The sequence below is a fragment of the Ranitomeya imitator genome, chromosome 3 (assembly GCF_032444005.1).
Source record: "Ranitomeya imitator isolate aRanImi1 chromosome 3, aRanImi1.pri, whole genome shotgun sequence".
Taxonomy (NCBI): Eukaryota; Metazoa; Chordata; class Amphibia; order Anura; family Dendrobatidae; genus Ranitomeya; species Ranitomeya imitator.
The window spans coordinates 99299190-99320223 of NC_091284.1; the positions used below are offsets into that span (position 1 = coordinate 99299190).

At 44.5% G+C, this 21034-nt stretch overlaps 2 protein-coding genes across 2 annotated transcripts in view; both read left to right on the forward strand.

The window, feature by feature from the left end:
* Nucleotides 1–4922, forward strand: part of PHF12 (PHD finger protein 12) — a 50833-nt gene extending 45911 nt beyond the window's left edge. The window contains exons 12-15 of the mRNA XM_069761207.1: nt 946–1047; nt 1407–1489; nt 2542–2680; nt 3693–4922. Of these exons, the coding sequence (XP_069617308.1) occupies nt 946–1047; nt 1407–1489; nt 2542–2680; nt 3693–4033 (665 nt within the window). The 3' untranslated portion in view covers nt 4034–4922. The remainder of the gene's footprint in view (nt 1–945; nt 1048–1406; nt 1490–2541; nt 2681–3692) is intronic.
* Nucleotides 4923–9669: 4747 nt separating this feature from the next.
* DHRS13 (dehydrogenase/reductase 13) overlaps nt 9670–21034 on the forward strand; it is a 37968-nt gene continuing 26603 nt past the window's right edge. Inside the window, exon 1 of the mRNA XM_069761208.1 lies at nt 9670–9859. Coding sequence (XP_069617309.1) covers nt 9730–9859 — 130 coding nt within the window. The 5' untranslated portion in view covers nt 9670–9729. The remainder of the gene's footprint in view (nt 9860–21034) is intronic.

Here is a 21034-nt window from a genome sequence, read left to right on the forward strand (position 1 = left end):
TAGGGATGTGTAAAATAAAGAATTAAAATAAAAAATATTGATATGCTCACCTCTCCGGCGGCCCCTGGACTTCATGCTGCTAACCGGGAGGCTTCTTTGTTTAAAAAGCGCGCCTTTCGGACCTGTGAATGACGTCCCGGCTTCTGATTGGTCGCGTGCCGCCCATGTGACCGGCACGCGACCAATCAGAGGCCGCGACGTCATTCGCAGGTCCTCAATTCCTAGAATTAGCAGTTTTGTGAATGAGAATGACGTCGCGGCTTCTGATTGGCCGCGTGCCGCCCATGTGACCGGCACGCGGCCAATCAGAAGCCGCGACGTCATTCTCATTCACAAAACTGCTAATTCTAGGAATTGAGGACCTGCGAATGACGTCGCGGCCTCTGATTGGTCGCGTGCCGGTCACATGGGCGGCACGCGACCAATCAGAAGCCGGGACGTCATTCACAGGTCCGAAAGGCGCGCTTTTTAAACAAAGAAGCCTCCCGGTTAGCAGCGTGAAGTCCAGGGGCCGCCGGAGAGGTGAGCATATCAATATTTTTTATTTTAATTCTTTATTTTACACATCCCTATTGATTCGATACCGATACCCGATATCACAAAAATATCGGATCTCGGTATCGGAATTCCGATACCGCAAGTATCGGCCGATACCCGATACTTGCGGTATCGGAATGCTCAACACTAGCGATCACACAGGCACTGCAGGGAGGCTTCCCGGCGCCTGCTCTGAGCAGGCGCTTGGAAGCCACCTCCCTGCAGGACCCGGAAGGAGCCCTGCGGCCATTTTCGATCCGGGCCTACAGGGACGAGGAGATAGGAGACCGGAGATACAAATCTTTCCAATGTAATATCTTTATCTTACACTAATGGGTAATACTGTGAATAGACCTTTTGTTTTCTGCAGATGTGATAACTGTGTCTTATGGTTTTGCCTTTACACAGCCCAGAGAAGAGATGTGCAGGCCCGGGCCGTGTTTTACCCCCTGATGATGGGTACAGGGGCTCCCGTCAATATGTGCTACCGGACTCTTTATATTGGCACAGGTCAGTTTACAACATTGCTTCAGTCTCCAAACTATTTTTGGAAATAACTGAACCCTTGTAATCTTCTCGGACGTTTTCTTGGGTAACCAATATATGTGACAGGTCAGACCGTGGAGATGGTTATACCACAGTGTCACATGCCTGCTACAAAATGCTTTTATTATCTTTCTTTGCTTTTTCATTGACTTCAATTAAGTTGATAAAGCGTTTTTTTTGTTTCCTCCCTTTTTGTTTTTTTTTTACTGCAAAAGCTGATCTTACATTATAGTTGAGCTTGCATAAGTAAACTTGTGATCTGTGCTATTACTTAGCTCCAGGGCCGTCAGCATGTTCCTCATATGTCACCACTGTCATTGCAGGAGCAGACATGGACGTGTGCCTTACAAATTATGGGCATTGCAACTATGTTTCTGGGAAGCATGCCTGCATATTTTACGATGAGGTGAGTATGTGTATGATTATCCAGGATTTGGGAGGGGTTGGCCATGAGGCTGCACAATTAGTGGCAGGCCGATCCTAACCCATCTGCTTGTGCTGCCTGGTGCCGATCTCTCCCGGCTCAAATCAGTGACATACCTCTCCTGCTGGTAAGTCTGCGTCCTATGATGTCACATCAATCCTCATCCTCTGGGCTCTGTCAATGGGGTGTCACTGCCCATGTTCTGCTGATTGTCAGGCGGCTCCTCACTGCTTATCTGCGGAGAGCTGGCTGTCAGTCAGCTGGCTGTCAGTCAGCATGACCTTAGTGACACCCCAGCAACAGAACAGAGTAGAAGAGAAAGAGTTGATCAAAGGTCAAATAAAGCAGCAGAATCACTGTATAAGCTAGAACACATCATCACCGCACAGGCAGGTAATTAGCAGCTACCTGCCACTAGTTGCTTAGTCCCTTAGCCAAAAACAACTCCCAGATAACCCCTTTAATGTGTATACACTTGCATCATTAGTTGCCAAATATTCATTAGTGCCTGTACCTTTTACCTTTGATGGAACCCAGTCTTGGCTCCCCTAGATCATCTGTGTATATTTACCCCAGTCACCAGGAAATATCCATTTTGCAGCAAAAAAAAAAAAAAAGTGGTTATCATCTCTTTAATTCGTATAGTCATTAGTTCCATCTATTCATACACTGTGTGCAGACAAGTCGTTCTAGTCACTGCACCAGGAAATCACAAGTTTAATAGTCGTTTGCTTGTGAAGAATCCCATTCACCCCGACCATAGCACAGGCCGAATACTAGAAAATGGCCGAAGCCTCCTGCAATGGCGGATCTGCTTTGTACAGCTTATTATCGTTCAGTGATTCTCTGAGGTTCTCTGCTTCTAATCATCCAAGGAGAACATCTGACGTTTGTATGTTCTCCCCATATTTATGTGGGATTCTTGTTTCCTCCCACACTCCACATACTTGGCTTTGGCCTTGAACCTTACTCTACTAATATTACTGCTCCTGATAATGAAGAAACTGAAATGTCTCCTCTTCTCCCCCATACAGAACACCAAGCATTACGAGCTGCTGAACTACAGCGAACACGGGACGACTGTGGATAATGTCTTGTATTCGTGCGACTTTTCCGAGAAGATCCTCCCGACCCCTCCTAGCAGTATTGTTGCCAAAGTGCAGAACGTTATAAGTAAGTGGGTGGGGGTTAGTGGTGTTCCCCTCTCCCAATTTCAAGAAGGTGGTGGAAAACGTGTTCATATTTCAGTAAAATTTGTGCACACATAGCTGTCCTCCATCGCTGAATGATATATATAACCTGGTGAAAATCAAGTGTCTTCTTGGAAGGTTTATCTTGTATGATAGGATGACCCCATTTTCTGTAGGATTCCCATTATACCTCCGATTTGTAGACTTCCCTAGTCACTTATTAAAGGTTCTTGTACTCAGAAAAATGGACACCCCAAAACCTACCTATTACGTGGACTTTCCCCACCAATAGAATTTATCTGTCTATAACAGGTCATAAACCTAAGATTGCTGTGGACCATCAATCTCAGGAAAAGGAGACTAAAGTCTCGGGGTTTCCGCGTGTCTGAGCATTGTCCCCTTCTGAAGGCTACTCCTCTGCATGAGGGGACTTGGGAGACCCCACTATGTTAGTTATCAGTGTGGGGCCCAGCGGTGCGGATCCCAGCAGTATTAGATGATATTTGTGAGAAACCCCCTCTCGAAATGTAAAGGTTGCAGTTGATCAGTGGTCACCCCTGCTTGATGATGCCAGGAGACTGGTGGGGACCCCATACTGTCGGGAGGGGGGTATAGGTTCTTTCCTGCACTACCCTGGCCCTTTTAAGTTTTTTTTTTTAGCAGCACAAAGAGCTGGTTATAAGCACTTTGAAGTGTCACTCATGTAGGTGAAATTTGCCATGGTTTGTGTATATTTTACATGGATGGGAGAACTTATGGAAAATCTGCATAGTCAGGGGCTTCTTTCTACAGCGTGTGAATGGGATTTGGTAAAATCTTATCCACTTTGGTGCAATTATTTGCTGTGGATTTTCCATCCACAAATGCAGTGGTAAAATCCTCTGTGTATCGGACACATTTTACCTCGTCCTTCTACTTGTTCACATGATGTCGCACTCTGAGAAGAAGACTAATTAAAGTTTTTCATTAATGCAGTTGTTTATTTTTCCTCCTAGAGTGCCGCAAGAGCCAAAACCCCGAGCCAGAGCCTGTTAAGGAAGAGGCGGTCATGAACTCGCATGCACAAGGTCCCCACGTCCAGCCGTGTAACTGCAAAGCCAGCAGCTCTAGTCTCATCGGAGGAAGCGGCGCCGGCTGGGAAGGCACCGCGCTCTTACACCATGGAAGCTACATTAAGCTGGGCTGCATTCAGTTTCTGTTCTCCATAACAGAGTTTGCAACAAGGCAGCCCAAGGGCGAGAGTGAAGCCCTAGCACAAGACCTGGACTTGGAAGACAAGATCTCTCTGAAGTCGCCCCACCAGGTGCCCGTTTTACGATCCAACTCTGTTCCTTAGGAGCCAAACACTAGAACTCTTACAAGACAACGAACTCTTCCTGAAATTCAACCTATTCGGCAGAGCAAACATGTCCAGCGGCCTCTCGGAAACTCTTTTGGCCAGAACGAGTTTGCACATTTGCATGATATGAAGAAGCTTCACCTTTTTTTTTTTTTTCTTTTTTTTTTTCTTTTTTCCTCTGCTCATTTTAGGGGCATTTGCACATATATTTCTATCATACATTTCATATATTATAAATATATATAAATATCTATTTTTTTTTATTCTAAGACTCAGAAAGCCCTTCTCCCTGTAGCGAGTTTACCCCAGGACAAGATTGCAACATTTGGAGACCCGAAAAACTGAATTTAGGATTTATTTTATTTTTCTTTTCATGCCATTGTAAATGAATAAATGACACCACAAGCTCATCCCTGTTTTTGTGCCAGTGACACTTTTATAGAGCATTTCAGATTTTCCATTAATACAGGATTAATTTTGTTACATGTAACTGCGTACAAGCGTCCGCCCTCGGTCTGACCACCGCTCTAATAAAGCCTCCTCATTGCGACAGCGAGTACAGCATTCGGCGTTTTGTACATATACAACAGATGGCTGCCCTTTTTGCCCTGGATTTTTTTTTTTTTATATATATTTTTTTTTAATGTATACAGTGCTGCGTGTGATAATGCCTTTCGGCTCCTGTCTGTTGTAACAAACGTTTTTGTTGTATACTTGTTTGTCCCCCTTTTTTTTTATTTTTATTTTTTATTTTTAATGTAATACTGCCACTTCTCTTTGAGGAGATTGGATGAGCTAGATTCAATGTAAATATAATTGTATCGTTTTAGATTTTACAAACCTTTTTTCCTGTATTCTGTATATATAAAAAGTTGATTCTTTCTGAGCTTGAGTGTAAAATCTTTTCATAAGTTCCGATCGTTGGGAGTGATAACTGGGGCAGAGGCTTATCTTCACTAGGCAGAAACCCGCCGCCAATGGCTGCGATAAAAAAAAAAAAAAAAGATATTACTACTCTGAGCAATTCACCACAAGTCATGTACTGCTTCCTTCCTAAACACACTGAAATGGCTGGAAATGACCAATTAGTCAATCAGGGGCTCAGGCAGGTCACTGCGGTGGGCACCGGCGATTGGCACAGGGGGCATTGCTGTCCATTTCAGTGTGGCTAGGAAAGGACGAGGAAGTGCAGACAAGCAGGGACCATTGAAGTTTTGGATGATCTGTGCAGGGGAGTATCATTAGTTAGATTTTTAACCAGTGTCAGCCTGTTTTAAGAATTGCTTTAACGGGAAGACCACCTTTTGGCTTAGCTCCCACAATTATAAGGATTGTCTAGTAGTCGGACCACCCCTTCTGAATCCCTATGTATTCCCCGGTAAAATAATAACACTTATGGCCAATCAGCGCTGCCTTCACTCTTATGGATGTAATTTGGAGGAAGTGAGTTCTGCTGTTCTCTCACTTACTTTTTCTGAAGCAGAGGAGAGTGAAGCCAGCGAGAATCGCTTGACATAACAATTAGTGATGAGCGAATATACTCGTTGCTCGGGTTTTCCAGAGCACGCTCGGGTGGTCTCCAAGTATTTGTGACTGCTAGGAGATATCGTTCTTATGCGGCTGCTAGACAGCCTGAATACATGTGGGGATTCCCTAGCAACCAGACAACCCCCACATGTGCTCAGGCTGGCTAGTAGCTGTAAATCATGCAGCTGCGTCAACAAAAACTAAATCTCTGAGCAGTCACAAATACTCAGAGACCACCCGAGCGTGCTCTGGAAAACCCGAGTACACTCGCTCATCACTAATAATGTCACGTGATCCCTGGATGTTATTTTATTGGAGGAAGCAGGGGTTCAGAAGGGGGTGTTGGAGAAGTAGACAACCCCTTTTATTGCGGTATTTTCCCTCCAAATGTTTGTCATATTGCAAAAACTGTAAGATGTTGTAATGTGTGAGATTTGTAGACGTCTCCTGCCTACTAGCTGCACTGCGGACACAGACCTGCGGTACGATTTTCACATTTGCAGTAAGGCCTTAGTCTAAGTTCACATTTGCGTTGTGCGCCGCAGCGTCGTCGCCGCAACGCACAACGCAAACAAAAACGCAGCAAAACGCATGCACATGCGGCCCATGCGGCGCCAATGTTAAAAGATAGGGCCGCACGACGCATGCGTTTTTGAAAAGGTCGGCGCCGCCCGAAAAATGCAACATGTTGCGTTTGACGCGCCCAGGCAGGTGCGCCCTAACGCCGCATGCGGCGTAAAACGCAACAAAACGCAACACAACGCATGCACATGCGGCCCCAATGTTAAAGATAGGGCCGCACGACGCATGCGTTTTGTTGCGGCGGCGACGCTGCGGCGCAAACCGCAAATGTGAACGTACCCTTATTCAGACATCCGTGCTGCCGGTATGCTTTCTGATCACGTCCATGTTGATGGATGGCCTCTATGTGTGGTCCGTTTAATAACATTACAAAGGACAGGGGAAGCTTACAAAAGATGTTGTACTTCCTAAAGTTAGACTATATATTTATGTAACAAACCCAAAAACCCAGACAGCGCAGATAAAAACCTTTCCATGTGAATGGCTCCCTAACTAACCCCTGCTTTTTTTTTTTTCAATCTCTTTTCCTTCACATGCCTTAATATCAGAACCTACGAATTAGGAGTACAGATGATGGCAGTGATGGTCAGCTCCACACCTATGTCTCATTAGGGGGAGGTTCTTATTAAAAAAAAAAACAAAGGGACTACTTTATTTATTTTTTCCACTTTGTACACAGATGACGTCTATTGTTTTATGGTAATTATTAATCATTTAGAAGACCACTTAGTCTCCATGTTGCAAAATTTCATCTGATTTACGTAAGAAACTCATGCAGGCTGCAATTTTATTTAAAAAAAAAAATTGGTCAGCGAAAATGATCAGTCTTGACTGGCTGGCTCATTCATTGAATAACATTGCTTTGAGTTCTGGATGTTTTTTTTTTTTTTTTCAGACCAAAAATCCGATCATGTGAACGAGCCTGTTCTCTGAGAATAAGCGGCTGCAGGAGATTTGTTCTGATAAGCATTCAGAGGAGGAGACAGGCGCTGACTAGTGAGGAGCGTTCATGTCCTAATCGAGTATTTTCGGCGTGCTTAAAAAAAAACAACAATGTTTGAGTCGCCGCTGCTGATGACCGCTGCAACACATGCAGGGATTCCCTGTTTGTTAGGCAATCCCCGCATGTGTTGTGGCTGTCGAACTTCCGCGGGACATGCAGCTTCGGCAACGTGAAGAAAAACGAGCATGCTCAGATAACACCCAGCACTCTCATTCCCACTGTCCATATTTTATACAATCTCCACAAAACCTGCAGGACGATCTGTGTATGACCATCATTAACCCCTTATGTGGCTGGATTACCCCCATCACCCTCTTTTTATAAACATTACTACCCGATTGACCAGTGCAAACCCTGTAAACATTAAACCAAATAGTTTTTTTTTTTTTAATTCATGTTTTATGGTCATAAAATGTATATCTATAATAATCAGGGCGGTCCTGATGATCACACACACCCATATGGGCCCCGTCATTGCGATATAAAGAGACTGAAACCAACGCTCTTTGTATATAGTAAGGGAATCCGCTCCCTATATTGTTGGTCAGCACTTATTACAGGCGGAATAGCAGCCGTGTAAAAAAAGGCGGTAATCAAAAGCGCTTTCTGAATGTCACCACCCACATGTAGCGGGATAGAATGTGGTCTAAGGGGTAACGCTTCTCCTTGTGCAGAGAGACAAGCCAGGCCTGGCATGAGTGAGGAGACTTATAAGGGTATGTGCACACGTAGATGGAACCACTGCCGATTTTTCCGCTCCTGTTTTGAGAAATCCACAGGTAAAAAGCACTGCGTTTTACCTGTGGATTTTATGCAGTTTTTTGTGCGGACTCCACCTGCGGTTTTACACCTGCGGATTCCTATTATGGAGCAGGTGTAAACCGCTGCGGAATCCGCACAAAGAATTGACATGCTGCGGAATAAACAATGCTACGTATCCGTGCGGTATTTTCCGCAGCATCTGCACTGCGGATTTTGTTTTCCATAGGTTTACATGGTACTGTACAACACATGGAAAACTGCTGTGAATCCGCAGCGGCCAATCCGCAGCAAAATCCGCAACGTGTGCACATAGCCTGAGCCATGCATGATCCTCTGGGAAATTAAATATGCAAATTGTCTTTTCAGAGAGGAAGAGGACTAAGAGCTCTAGCGCCACCTACTGAGGGATATAATAAAATCAGCATAATCATAGTAACCCTATATATTCTCTAGGTCAGATCTGCTTAAAAGAGAAACATTAGGACCATCATTTTATGGCTTATTGAGCGGCCATTGTATTTTAACTTTTATTTAAAAAAAAAAAGTTATATTTAAATCTTATAAAAAGAAATCACTGAGGAACAGATAATTTTGGCGCCGCTGCTGGGACGTAAGTTTCCCAGATCACCATACTTTTCAGAGAGCAATAATCTTTTCCAACTTTTGAATTTGGTTTTTAGGAATTTCTAGTGGTTTTTTTTGTTTTACATGATTGGCCACTCTCTGGTTTTAATTGAACTAATTTCCTAAATTCCTCCTGTGTCTGGATATCTGTTCAATGGCTCCATTTTTGCACCCACAAAGAAAAAAAACGTACATTAGAAGCAGATTGCATCCTTGTGACTTTCGCTCCTAACAGCCTAGTAGACTTTAATGGCTAATTGTTTCTTTAAATAAAAAAAAACCAAAAGAAAGCTTGTGAGACCGGTTCCATCAAATGTGTGGATTTACAGTGGTGTGAATGTCCTTATGGTGCCACATTATGTCCCTTCTCAGTACCATGTCATCTGACTTGCACTTCACACAAGCACCACCAGAGGGCGCTGTAACGTAACTAATTAAACATTGGTTTAATTTTTTTTTTTATCTGGTAGATAAATGTAATATTTAAAGGAACTTGTAACATGAAAGATTCATGTTTGTGGTCCGCATGTCATTGAGCAGGAGCTGAGTAGAATCCGTGGATTAGTGGGAAAGATTCATTTTAAAGGCCCCTTGATTACACGGCGGATAGTCTGAAATGAATTCCATCGGAAAGAATTAAGTATTTTATTATTATTTATTTTATTTTTTTGTGTGGCGAGTACAGCAGCTGATATCATCTAACAAAAAATAAAACTGATCGTGATTGCTGGGAATGATTCCAGGTTTCCATTCTACAGATGGCAGCGATGTCTGGGCTGATCTCTCATTTCTGTCCATTCTAAGGAAATCCTCTACAGTATATATCTATACACATATCAATAAGTAGAAAAAAAATGATTATATATAAAATTCTATAATAAATGCACCGGTGTGGGTATCATTATCTGCAGCTTACACTCCTAGATGGAGCAGAGTGACTATAAATGACGGATCAGATGATCGTTCTGGGAATCTCGCACCCTGAGACGGGATCAGAACACACGGGGGCGAAGCCCATGAAAGCCGCAGGCGGCAGAAGTGTGTCCCGCTCAGGCCGCCGTCCGCAGGAAGCAGCCGCTGATAATGGGTCGTGCAGGGGAGCGCAGTTACATAATGACAGCGGGGCGGGCGGAGGAATAGGATAGTCGCGCCTTGTGCTGGGCAGTCAGTCAGTGACAGGACGCAGAGCACAGACATGGCCGCGGCGCTGCTGCTGCTGCTCCTCTTCGGGATCGCGCTCTATGTCCTCATCTACTACAACTTCATCAAAGGCCGGCAGTGCGGGAGTGACAGCAGCCTGGCGGGGAAGACCGTCATAGTGACAGGTGAGCGGCCCCTGCGCACATCGCCCTCCTCCACATCGGCGCGTCTGGGCTTCTATCTGGCAGATGCAGAGAGGTGGGGGGGTCCGATGTAGAGACATCGGGGGTCAGATTCAGAGAGGGAGGGGGGTCCGATGTAGAGATATTGGGGGTCAGATTCAGAGAGGGAGGGGGGTCCGATGTAGAGACATTGGGGGTCAGATTCAGAGAGGGAGGGGGGTCCGATGTAGAGACATCGGGGGTCAGATTCAGAGAGGGAGGGGGGTCCGATGTAGAGACATCGGGGGTCAGATTCAGAGAGGGAGGGGGGTCCGATGTAGAGACATCGGGGGTCAGATTCAGAGAGGGAGGGGGGTCCGATGTAGAGACATCGGGGGTCAGATTCAGAGAGGGAGGGGGGTCCGATGTAGAGATATTGGGGGATCAGATGCAGAGACGTAGGGGGATCAGATGTAGAGACATCGGGGGTCAGATGCAGAGATGTAGAGGGATCAGATGCAGAGAGGTCGGGGGGATCAGATGCAGAGACATCGGGGGTCAGATGCAGAGATGTAGAGGGATCAGATGCAGAGAGGGAGGGGGGTCCGATGTAGAGACATCGGGGGTCAGATTCAGAGATGTAGAGTGATCAGATGCAGAGAGGTCGGGGGGATCAGATGCAGAGACATCGGGGGTCAGATTCAGAGATGTAGAGGGATCGGATGCAGAGAGGTCGGGGGGATCAGATGTAGAGACATCGGGGGTCAGATTCAGAGATGTAGAGTGATCAGATGCAGAGAGGTCGGGGGGATCAGATGCAGAGACATCGGGGGTCAGATTCAGAGATGTAGAGGAATCAGATGCAGAGAGGGAGGGGGGTCCGATGTAGAGATATTAGGGGGCAGATTCAGAGAGGGAGGGGGGTCAGATGCAGAGATATCGGGGTCAGATTCAGAGATGTAGAGGGATCAGATGCAGAGATGTAGAGGAATCAGATGCAGAGACATCGGGGTCAGATTCAGAGATGTAGAGGAATCAGATGCAGAGAGGTCGGGGGGATCAGATGCAGAGATATCGGGGGTCAGATTCAGAGATGTAGAGGGATCAGATGCAGAGATGTAGAGGAATCAGATGCAGAGACATCGGGGTCAGATTCAGAGATGTAGAGGGATCAGATGCAGAGATGTAGAGGAATCAGATGCAGAGACATCGGGGTCAGATTCAGAGATGTAGAGGAATCAGATGCAGAGAGGTCGGGGGGATCAGATGCAGAGATATCGGGGGTCAGATTCAGAGATGTAGAGGAATCAGATGCAGAGAGGTCGGGGGGATCAGATGCAGAGACATCGGGGTCAGATTCAGAGATGTAGAGGAATCAGATGCAGAGAGGTCGGGGGGATCAGATGCAGAGACATCGGGGGTCAGATTCAGAGATGTAGAGGAATCAGATGCAGAGAGGTCGGGGGGATCAGATGCAGAGACATCGGGGTCAGATTCAGAGATGTAGAGGAATCAGATGCAGAGAGGTCGGGGGCATCAGATGCAGAGACATCGGGGGTCAGATTCAGAGATGTAGAGGAATCAGATGCAGAGAGGTCGGGGGGATCAGATGCAGAGACATCGGGGGTCAGATTCAGAGATGTAGAGGGATCAGATGCAGAGTAGGGGAGTCCGATGTAGAGATATTTGGGGATCAGATGCAGAGAGGTAGGGGGGTCAAATGTAGAGACATAGAGGAATTGGATGCAGAGACGTAGTGGAGTCAGATGCAGAGAGGTAGGGGAATCCGATGTAGAGACATCAGGGGGTCAGATGCAGAGACATTTGAGTATGCTGATACCATGTGGGGGGGGGAAACTACTGTTTTGGTGCATGGCAGGCCTCCATTTGACTTTTTGAACGTGAAAATTAATGGAATTGAGAGTGAACACCATGATGCGTTTGAAGAGCCCATGATGTACCCTAAACAGTGGAAACCAGACCCCTCAAGGAATTTACCTATATGTGGTGAACACCTTGAGCCCCCAGGTGCTTCACTTAAGTTTATGATGTAGAGCCGTGAAGATAAAAAAAAAAAAAAACACATTTTTTATTTTCATAAGGATAATTGGAGAAAATGAACTCCAAAATTTGTTGTGCAATTTCTCCGGAGTACACTGATACCCTACATGTAATACTTTTCAGGCACAATGTAAAGCTCAGAAGGGAAGGAGCGCCAGATTATAGTGCAGAGTGTACTGTTGTGGTTTGCGGGTGGCATGACTCGCTGGGAGAGCCCCTGTAATAGTGGGGGTAGATCCATTAAACAATAAAATTGAAAATGTCTCATCTGCGCTGCCACAGTGAATAACATTGGTTATAGTGCGGTCACCTTTCCACAGAGCACACAGCCATGTGCACCTGGTGACGGTGTCAGCATTTTCTGATCCTGTTATCGATGACCTTTGTATGCCAATAAACCATAGTGTGAACCCTGCAGCTTCTCAGTCTGTGGAATATTGGATTTTTCCAACAAACAATATGGATTGCAGGTGCTGATAACCGTTCAATGCCCCCAATGTTTACAGCCGGTCACACTGTGGACCACAGAAAGCACTGAAGACTCCGTGCTTAAGGCAGACCGTTACCTCGTGGTCAGAGGCCAGTATATTATAAGTGTGCGATCACATCGATGGCCCATAATCTGAAATATTATAGATCTTTATTTACACTCGCTTTGAAAAGTTTGATTTTCATTAATATCTCACTGATCACAAGAACGGGTTCCTACATTTTTTACAAGATTGAGTTTCATGGAACCCATAAACATGAGAACAAGGTTACTAATATAACTTTTATTACAATCTTCAGTTTTACTCAAGTTATTTGGTGCTAAAATGAGTACACCCCACATCAAAAAGTACTATATCTGGTATTTTTTAAGACCTCCATGATTTTTAAGGACGGCACAAAGTCTTCTAGGCATGGAATGTAGAAGTTGAAGATTAATAGCACATCTATATTTTTCCATTCTTGAAGAACAACCTCTTTAAAGGGAACCTGTCACCTGAATTTGGCGGGACAGGTTTGCAGTCATGTGGGCGGGGTTTTCGGTTGTTCGATTCACCCTTTCCTTACCCGCTGGCTGCATGCTGGCCGCAATATTGGGTTGAAGTCCATGCTGTGTCCTCCGTAGTACACGCCTGCGCAAGGCAATATTGCCTTGCGCAGGCGTGTACTACGGAGGACGCAGCATGAACTTCAACCCAATATTGTGGCCAGCATGCATGTGGCCAGTCCAAACAGGATTTCTTATGGCTTGCTTTCAAAACTGGCTTTCTTCTTGCCACTCTTCTAGAAAGGCCAGATTTGTGGCGTTTACAACTAAGAGTTCGCTCACACTAGCATATCAAATTGGACAAGTGCGATGCAATAAAAAGAAAAGGTATTGCGCACTGTCCAATGGGATGTCAGTTTAGGTGGACGGCCATGTCTTGGTAGGTTTTCGGTTGTGCCATACTCCTATTTTTGGATGATGCATTGAACAGTGCTCTGTGAGATGTTCAGAGCTTGGGCTGTAAAAGAAAAAACAAAAACTTTAACTCCACTTTATTCTTCTCCACACCTTTATCCCTGACCTGTCTGGTGTGCTCTATGGTTTTCATAATTCTGTTTGATCTTTAATCTTCCCAAACAAACTTGTGAGTCCTTCACAGAACAGCTGCAGTTATACTGAGAATAAATTACGCACAGGTGGACTCAATTCACTAATTGTGTGTCTTCTAGAGGTAATTGGTCACTCAGGATTTTATTTAGCGGTATCAGACTATAGGGGGCTGAATAGTCACTATTTTCAGATTTATATTTTTTTTCCCAGTATAATATTTTTAAATTTGTGGGTGTAACGTGAACATTTTTTTACAGGGTATGACTACTTTTTCAAGGCATTTGCAGTTTGTAGAAAAGCCTTGAAATACAGTTCATTGATGTTGTTGTCCTGGGGCGGTGCAGGGATAAAAGCTGTGCTGGATACACCCAAAATTTGCATATTTTACAAGGCACTGTATTTATCATACATGTTTCAACACTGAAATTGTAACATCAAGAAGAAAAATTTGTGGCATTATGGAATCACAGGATGGATAGACCTGCTACTGATATGGAAATGATGAAAAATTTGGAAACCATGTTTTCCAAATTTTTCAATTTATTTAGTATCGAGTTTGAGTGCCTTTCACAGAAATATACACTCGCACGCACCTTGTGTGCTATCGGTGAGGTTATTAATGGTTGTCTAAAGAATGTTCCGTCACGCTGAATGCTCTTTTGCAAATTATCAAGATTCGTTGCTGGCAGCGCCTTTTGAAATTGCCTACCAATGACGTCCAGAGACCCTGCACGCCATGATAGGACGCCTAAACCATGCAGGAAGCTTATAATAACACAAGAATCGTGAGCTCTGTCATGGTCAGGTAGAAAAAAAATAGCTCTTGCAACACTTCTGGACCCATTGGTACAACCATTTCTCCTGACCATATCAATATGAACGCTGAGCTGTTGGTGTATGGGTAAAGAAGATTAGAGGGGTCTGTAAAGCACATCGTCCCACCCTTCCTTTCAGGAGCAGGACCAGTGTGACGTTCTCTCCGTAAGGCTTCCTTGTATTTTCAGATTCAAAGAATGGTGCATAGTGATCCATTCTGTACTGCAAGTGAAATTCGACATCACATAAAAAATGTAAGACCTCAGTGTCTACACAAACCATCAGAAGACATCTGCATGACATTGGGTTACGAGCCAGATGTCCAGCCTCAGGTATTCCACCGACTTTGTCACTGGTCTTAAATGCTATGGAGCAGAGAAGACAGCAATGGAAGCTGGAATGGAGGTCTGTCCTCTTCAGCAATGAGTCCAACTTTTGTCTTGGATGATATTATATCTGGAGATTGGTTTGTAGACCACATGGGTAGTGCCATGAAGAATACTTCACGAGGTAATGTGACAGTGTCCCTGGAGACATTTTTCAACAAGACAACACCAAGTCATGTGCTCCTATTTCGGTATTTATCTCAAGACTTGTCTCCCATCGAGCACATATTGGACGTCGTTGGTTGGCAATTGCAAAGGCGCTGCCAGCAGTGGATCTTGAGGATTTGCCCACGTGCATTCAGTGTTGCCGAACATCCTTCACTCAACTGTTAGTAACCTCAACGATGGCAGCCAAGCCGTGTAAGTGCTGTGATTTTAGCATGTGGCGCTAATACTCTATACTGAATATATTGAGATGTTTTGAAACTTTTTGCATGTCAGTAACATGTCTATTCATCCTGTGATTACCAGAATTCCACAACTTTCTTCTGGCACTCCCCAAGGCACAGTTCACACCAGGAAAGATTGATGCACTGGCAGCAACCAGTTTTATTGATTCCACATAGAAAATTGACAAAAGAAAAAATACAAAAGTATACAAAAAATATTTCTAGGCCAGCTGGCCGCTAACTGGTAGCACAAATCGTGACTCACGAGAGCTGGGCCTAGTGCACAGATTCCCCAAACAAAAAAATGCTTTACCCACCCAGGAGCAGAGAGAAAGCCATACTCTTGTGGACTCTCTGGCCTTTTTAGGGTACCATCACATTAAGCGACGCTGCAGCGATATAGACAACGATGCCGATTGCTGCAGCGTCGCTGTGTGGTCGCTGGAGAGCTGTCACACAGACAGCTCTCCAGCGACCAACGATGCCGAGGTCCCCGGGTAACCAGGGTAAACATCGGGTTACTAAGCGCAGGGCCGCGCTTAGTAACCCGATATTTACCCTGGTTACCTAAAAAAAACAAACACTACATACTTACTTACATTCCGGTGTCTGTCGCGTCCCCCGCCTTCAGCTTGCCGCACTGACTGTGAGCGCCGGCCGTAAAGCACAGCGGTGCCGTCCGATGTTTACCCTGGTTACAAGTGAAGACATCGCTGAATCGGCGTCACACGCGCCAATTCAGCGATGTCAGCGGGTGATCCAGCGACGAAATAAAGTTCTGGCCTTCTAGCTCTGACCAGTGATCTCACAGCAGGATCCTGATCGCTGCTGCGTGTCAAACACAACGATATCGCTATCCAGGACGCTGCAACGTCACGGATCACTATCGTTATCGTTCTAAAATCGCTCAGTGTGAAGGTACCTTTAGGCCACGTGCACATGTTGGGTGCTTGAATTTTTTACATCCGTATTTGAAAGCCAAAACCAGGAGTGGAACAATACTGACCAAATACTGAGCGTGTGAACGTGGCCTTATACTATACCTATTGCTGAGCATTGCAGGTGATTGGCTCAAAATATCCGGTAAAACACCCAGTTCTTGGCTGGTTTATTTATATTCTATGAGACAGGGACATATTCATAAAGTTGACCATTTTCATTAGACATTTTTTTTTTTCATTTTTGTTGTTTTTCCAAAATGTGGCAAAAAAGGCAACTCCTGGAACAACATCCTTACATTTTCTGCTTCGTGGGACTTCTGGTTTTTTTTTTTTTTTTGTTTGTTTGTTTTTAACTCGCGTTCTTGTGGTTTTCATTGACACTTTTTTTTTTTTTTTGCACCAAATTCTTCAAAATGATGCACCTAGTTCATGAATTTTGCAAAAAATCAGCGATGCTCTTTATTTTAGTATGTTAACTTGTTTTTAATTTTTTATAGCCCAAAAAGATGTATGCTATGCAAAAATAACACAAGAAAAAATAACACGAGCACAATAGTACAACTTTTTAAAAAGTTGAAATTTATGAATCATCAGAAAACGTATGCCTACAGTGCCTGGCAAAAGTATTCGGCCCCCTTGAACTTTTCAACCTTTTCCCACATATCATGCTTCAAACATAAAGATACCAAATGTAAATTTTTGGTGAAGAATCAACAAGAAGTGGAATACAATTGTGAAGTTGAACGAAATTTATTGGGTATTTTTCATTTTTGTGGAAATTTAAAAACTGAAAAGTGGGGCATGCAATATTATTCAGCCCCTTTGGCTTAATACTTTGTTGCACCACCTTTTGCTGCGATTACAGCTGCAAGTCGCTTGGGGTATGTCTCTATCGGTTTTGTACATCGAGAGACTGAAATTCTTGCTTATTCTTCCTTGGCAAACAGCTCGAGCTCAGTGAGGTTTGATGGAGATCGTTTGTGAACAGCAGTCTTCAGCTCTTTCCACAGATTCTCGATTGGATTGAGGTCTGGACTTTGACTTGGCCATTCTAACACCTGGATACGTTGATTTGTGAACCATTCCATTGTAGATTTTGCTTTGTTTGGGATCATTGTCTTGTTGGAAGACAAATCTCCATTCCAGTCTCAGGTCTTTTGCAGACTCCAACAGGTTTACTTCAAGAATGGTCTTGTATTTGGCTCCATCCATCTTCCCATCAATTTTAGCTATCTTCCCTGTCCCTGCTGAAGAAAAGCAGGCCCAAACCATGATGCTGCCACCACCATGTTTGACAGTGGGGATGGTGTGTTCAGGTTGATGAGCTGTGTTGCCTTTACGCCAAACATATCGTTTGGCATTGTTGCCAAAAAGATCGATTTTGGTTTCATCTGACCAGAGCACCTTCTTCCACATAGAGAGCATATGGAAAAAAAACCATGGAGTTTGAAATTCCCCAATAATAATTAGTAAGAATAAAGTAATGAATGCCTAAGCAATTAGCTGCAAAAATATAACAATCTTTATTATTTATATAGCAAGGCACAAAAATGTATAAAAAAATTCCATAACGTATACAACATTACATTGATACCACAACTATTGGACAGGTCTAATAGCGGATGATGCAAAGAATTTGGCGTGGCAGGCTATCCATAACATTAGAGCGTTCCCAGTACCCACGCATATATATAAATAAAGGGGGGGAAACCTCAAGGAATAAACCTATGAAGCTGGGTAGAGGCCATGCACGGCTCATCAGTGTATGAATAAGCCACAAAGCTACAAATAAAGTGCAGAAAGTGCATGTAAACAGATCATAACGCGCGTTTCGCCGCTGCTTCCTCAGGGGGCAGTGTGTTATTGTACCATATAGACCGGCTTAAATATCCCCCCAAGACTGAAAAGCACCAATACAAAAGGAAGGGGAGTGGTTAGCACTGGGCGCGTCTGTGGGCGCATGAGGGCGGGAGCGGCCACCGCCCGACGTCACATCCAGCGTCAAGAAGCAGGAGGTACTGGGAAAGTTCCCATAGTAACCGCTATCAAGCCGCTTCATAGAGACGCCGGAGGAGACGCAGGCCGAGGCAAGCTCCTGCGCGCATGCGCTACCCGCGGCCAGGGCAACCAGGCAACAAACAAGTGGAAAAATGGAGCAGGTGGGTGGAGCTAATGCGGCAAGTACAAATGCATACATAAAAGCCGCAGAAGTAATAACAATGCGTGAAAATCATAATAAAAAATGAAATATCAAAATAAACAATAATGCAAATTAAATAAACAATCATATTAAAAAATACAGCAAAAAAACATTAGTAAAGAAAGAAGCAAAATAATGAAAAACAAAAAACACAAGCACGTAAACCAACGTGTATACAGAGCCACCACCACAATAAACTGCCAAGTAGCCACATAAAATAAAAAACATTTTTTTAAAGTACATAAATAACTAATCCATGGGGCATGGATCATGACGTCCTGATAATCTGTCGTGATCCAACAGATCCTGTCGAAATTTCACCCATGGAGGAGATGTGGGCCAACATGCAGAACCTGATCCACAAGGCATCAGTCACACGAGGGATATGAAGTAGTATCCAAAAGCCGGAATATCAAATAGAGCGTCCACTAGCAATAAACATAAAAAACACAAAAACACACAGAATTAAAAGCAAATTAAAAACATACAGACTCCAAGGGCACGCCATCAGCGCTGACAAAAATGGAACCAATATTTTTGAAGAAGACACACACGGTTAAAGAAATGGCGAAAAGCTAACTTTTTCATTCAACCCGGATGGGGCAACTGTGTCGAGAGTAACAATCCAACGACACTCCACCTGCGCCAGCCTGCGTTTAAGATCACCTCCACGGATACCACCATGTATCCGATCAATACCTCGGATCAAAAGTAAGTCCGGGTCGCAGGCATGGCACAAGCGGAAATGCCGAGGGATCGTTTTGAGAGATTCCAAATCAGTAGTGACAGCAGCAGCAGCCTTGATATCCCTAACATGTTCTCTAGTCCGCACATGCAACTCCCTAGATGTAAGCCCAATGTATATTAGGCCACACGGGCATGTGGCGTAATAGATAACAAAGCTGCTGCTGCATGAAATGTATTCCCTGATCTTGTAACTCCTTTTGCCATCGGATGAACAAAAATCCGTGGCACGAATAATGTTGCGGCAGGCTAAACATGACCCACACGGAAAACAACCTTGTCTCGGTTTCCCTGTGTAGAATGGAAGAGAAAGAGTAGACACATGGTGACTTCTCACAAGTAGGTCCCTCAGGTTTTTGCTACGCCTTGCTGTCATCAACGGTCTCTCAGAAAGCAACCTACCCAACACAGGTTCAGTCTTAAGAATGGACCAATGTCTATTGAGAATATTTCGAATAGTATGCCATCTCTTGTTATAGGTCGAGATGAATCTAATTTGGTTGGATTCACCCCTATCGCCCCTGGAGCCTGACAGCAGATGACCACGAACGGACGCCTTGGCCCTCAAATAGCCCCTCTTAATGCACCGTTTGCTATATCCACGCTCATGGAAGCAATCACGAAGGTCCAGCGCCTGTGCCTCAAAACGCTTGTCCAAAGAACATAAGCGCCTGATTCGCAGCAACTGGCCTATCGGAATCGCCCTGACTGTGGAAGGGGTATGAGCTGACGAGGCGTGTAGAAAGGCATTTACGGAAGTTTCCTTCCTAAATACATCAGTTTGAACATAATCATGGTCAACAACAATCTGGATGTCCAAAAAATCAATTTGTTGAGCACTATATTTAAATGTCAGGTTAATATTGTACTCATTATTATTCAATATTGAGAAAAAATTAATCAGATCAGTGTCAGGACCTTGCCAAATGATCAGAAGGTCATCAATGTAACAGTACCAACCGATGACCTGGGTGGTGGCGCATGCACCATCCCCGAAAACCTCCCTCTCCCAAAACCTAAGAAAGAGGTTAGCGTAGGATGGCGCACACGCCGCACCCATTGCGGTACCGCGTTGCTGCAAAAAGAAACGATCCTTAAAAGTAAAGTTCTTTGTCAAAATACATTTTAGCAACTCCAAAATTAGTTGTTGCAGTGAGACATCCAGATTGCTTGTCCCCAGAAAAAACTCGACCGCTCTTACCCCGTGATGATGGGCGATGCAGGTGTAGAGGGACTCCACGTCCGCCATGACCAACAGCATGCCAGGCTCCAGGGTAAGGCCATCCAATCTACGTAGGACGTCAATAGTGTCCCTGACGTGGGAGGGGAGTGTTTCTACCAAAGGATGCAAATAAGGATCTATAAATCTACAAACAGGATCACAAAGCCCTCACACCCCAGAGACAATCTGACGACCAAGAGGAACCAACGGATCCTTATGTATCTTTGGTAGAAGATACAGCGTCGGGGTCACCGGAGACTGAACAAAAGGACCATCAAAGATTTTCTTAGTAATAACTCCCTGAGAGAGCGCTGATTCCAAGACGCAAAGCAATTCACTCTGAAATCGTGACATCGGATTATAAGTGAGTGTGGAGTAGGCCTCCTTATCCCTAAGCTGTCTAAAGGCCTCTCGTTCATACATTTTAATAAGCGACACCACCACATTCCCCCTCTTGTCAGCGGGCTTGAAAACCACATCACGTAGTGCCCGTAACTCTGCCAATGCTTGTCTCTGATTGTGCGCCAGGTTATCATTTACTCTCCCAGTGGGAATTGTCCTGAGCTCCTGCATGACAAGCCTGCAAAAAATTTCCACTTGGGGACACAGAGACAGTGGGGGGAACATGGTGGATCTAGGAAGGATAGATCTTGGGAAATTACCTGTGGATATATCAGAGGTCTCTCCTGCCAACTCCTCAAGAATACGTAAAGCCTCCTGTTCAGCCCTAGTATCAAGGTCCAGATGGGTTGGATTCTTAGAGTGCAGTTTTTTTAAAAATCAACTTCCTTGTAAATAAAAATAGGTCCTTTACTGTGGTGAAAAAAATCAAAATTATTATTAGGCACAAAGGTT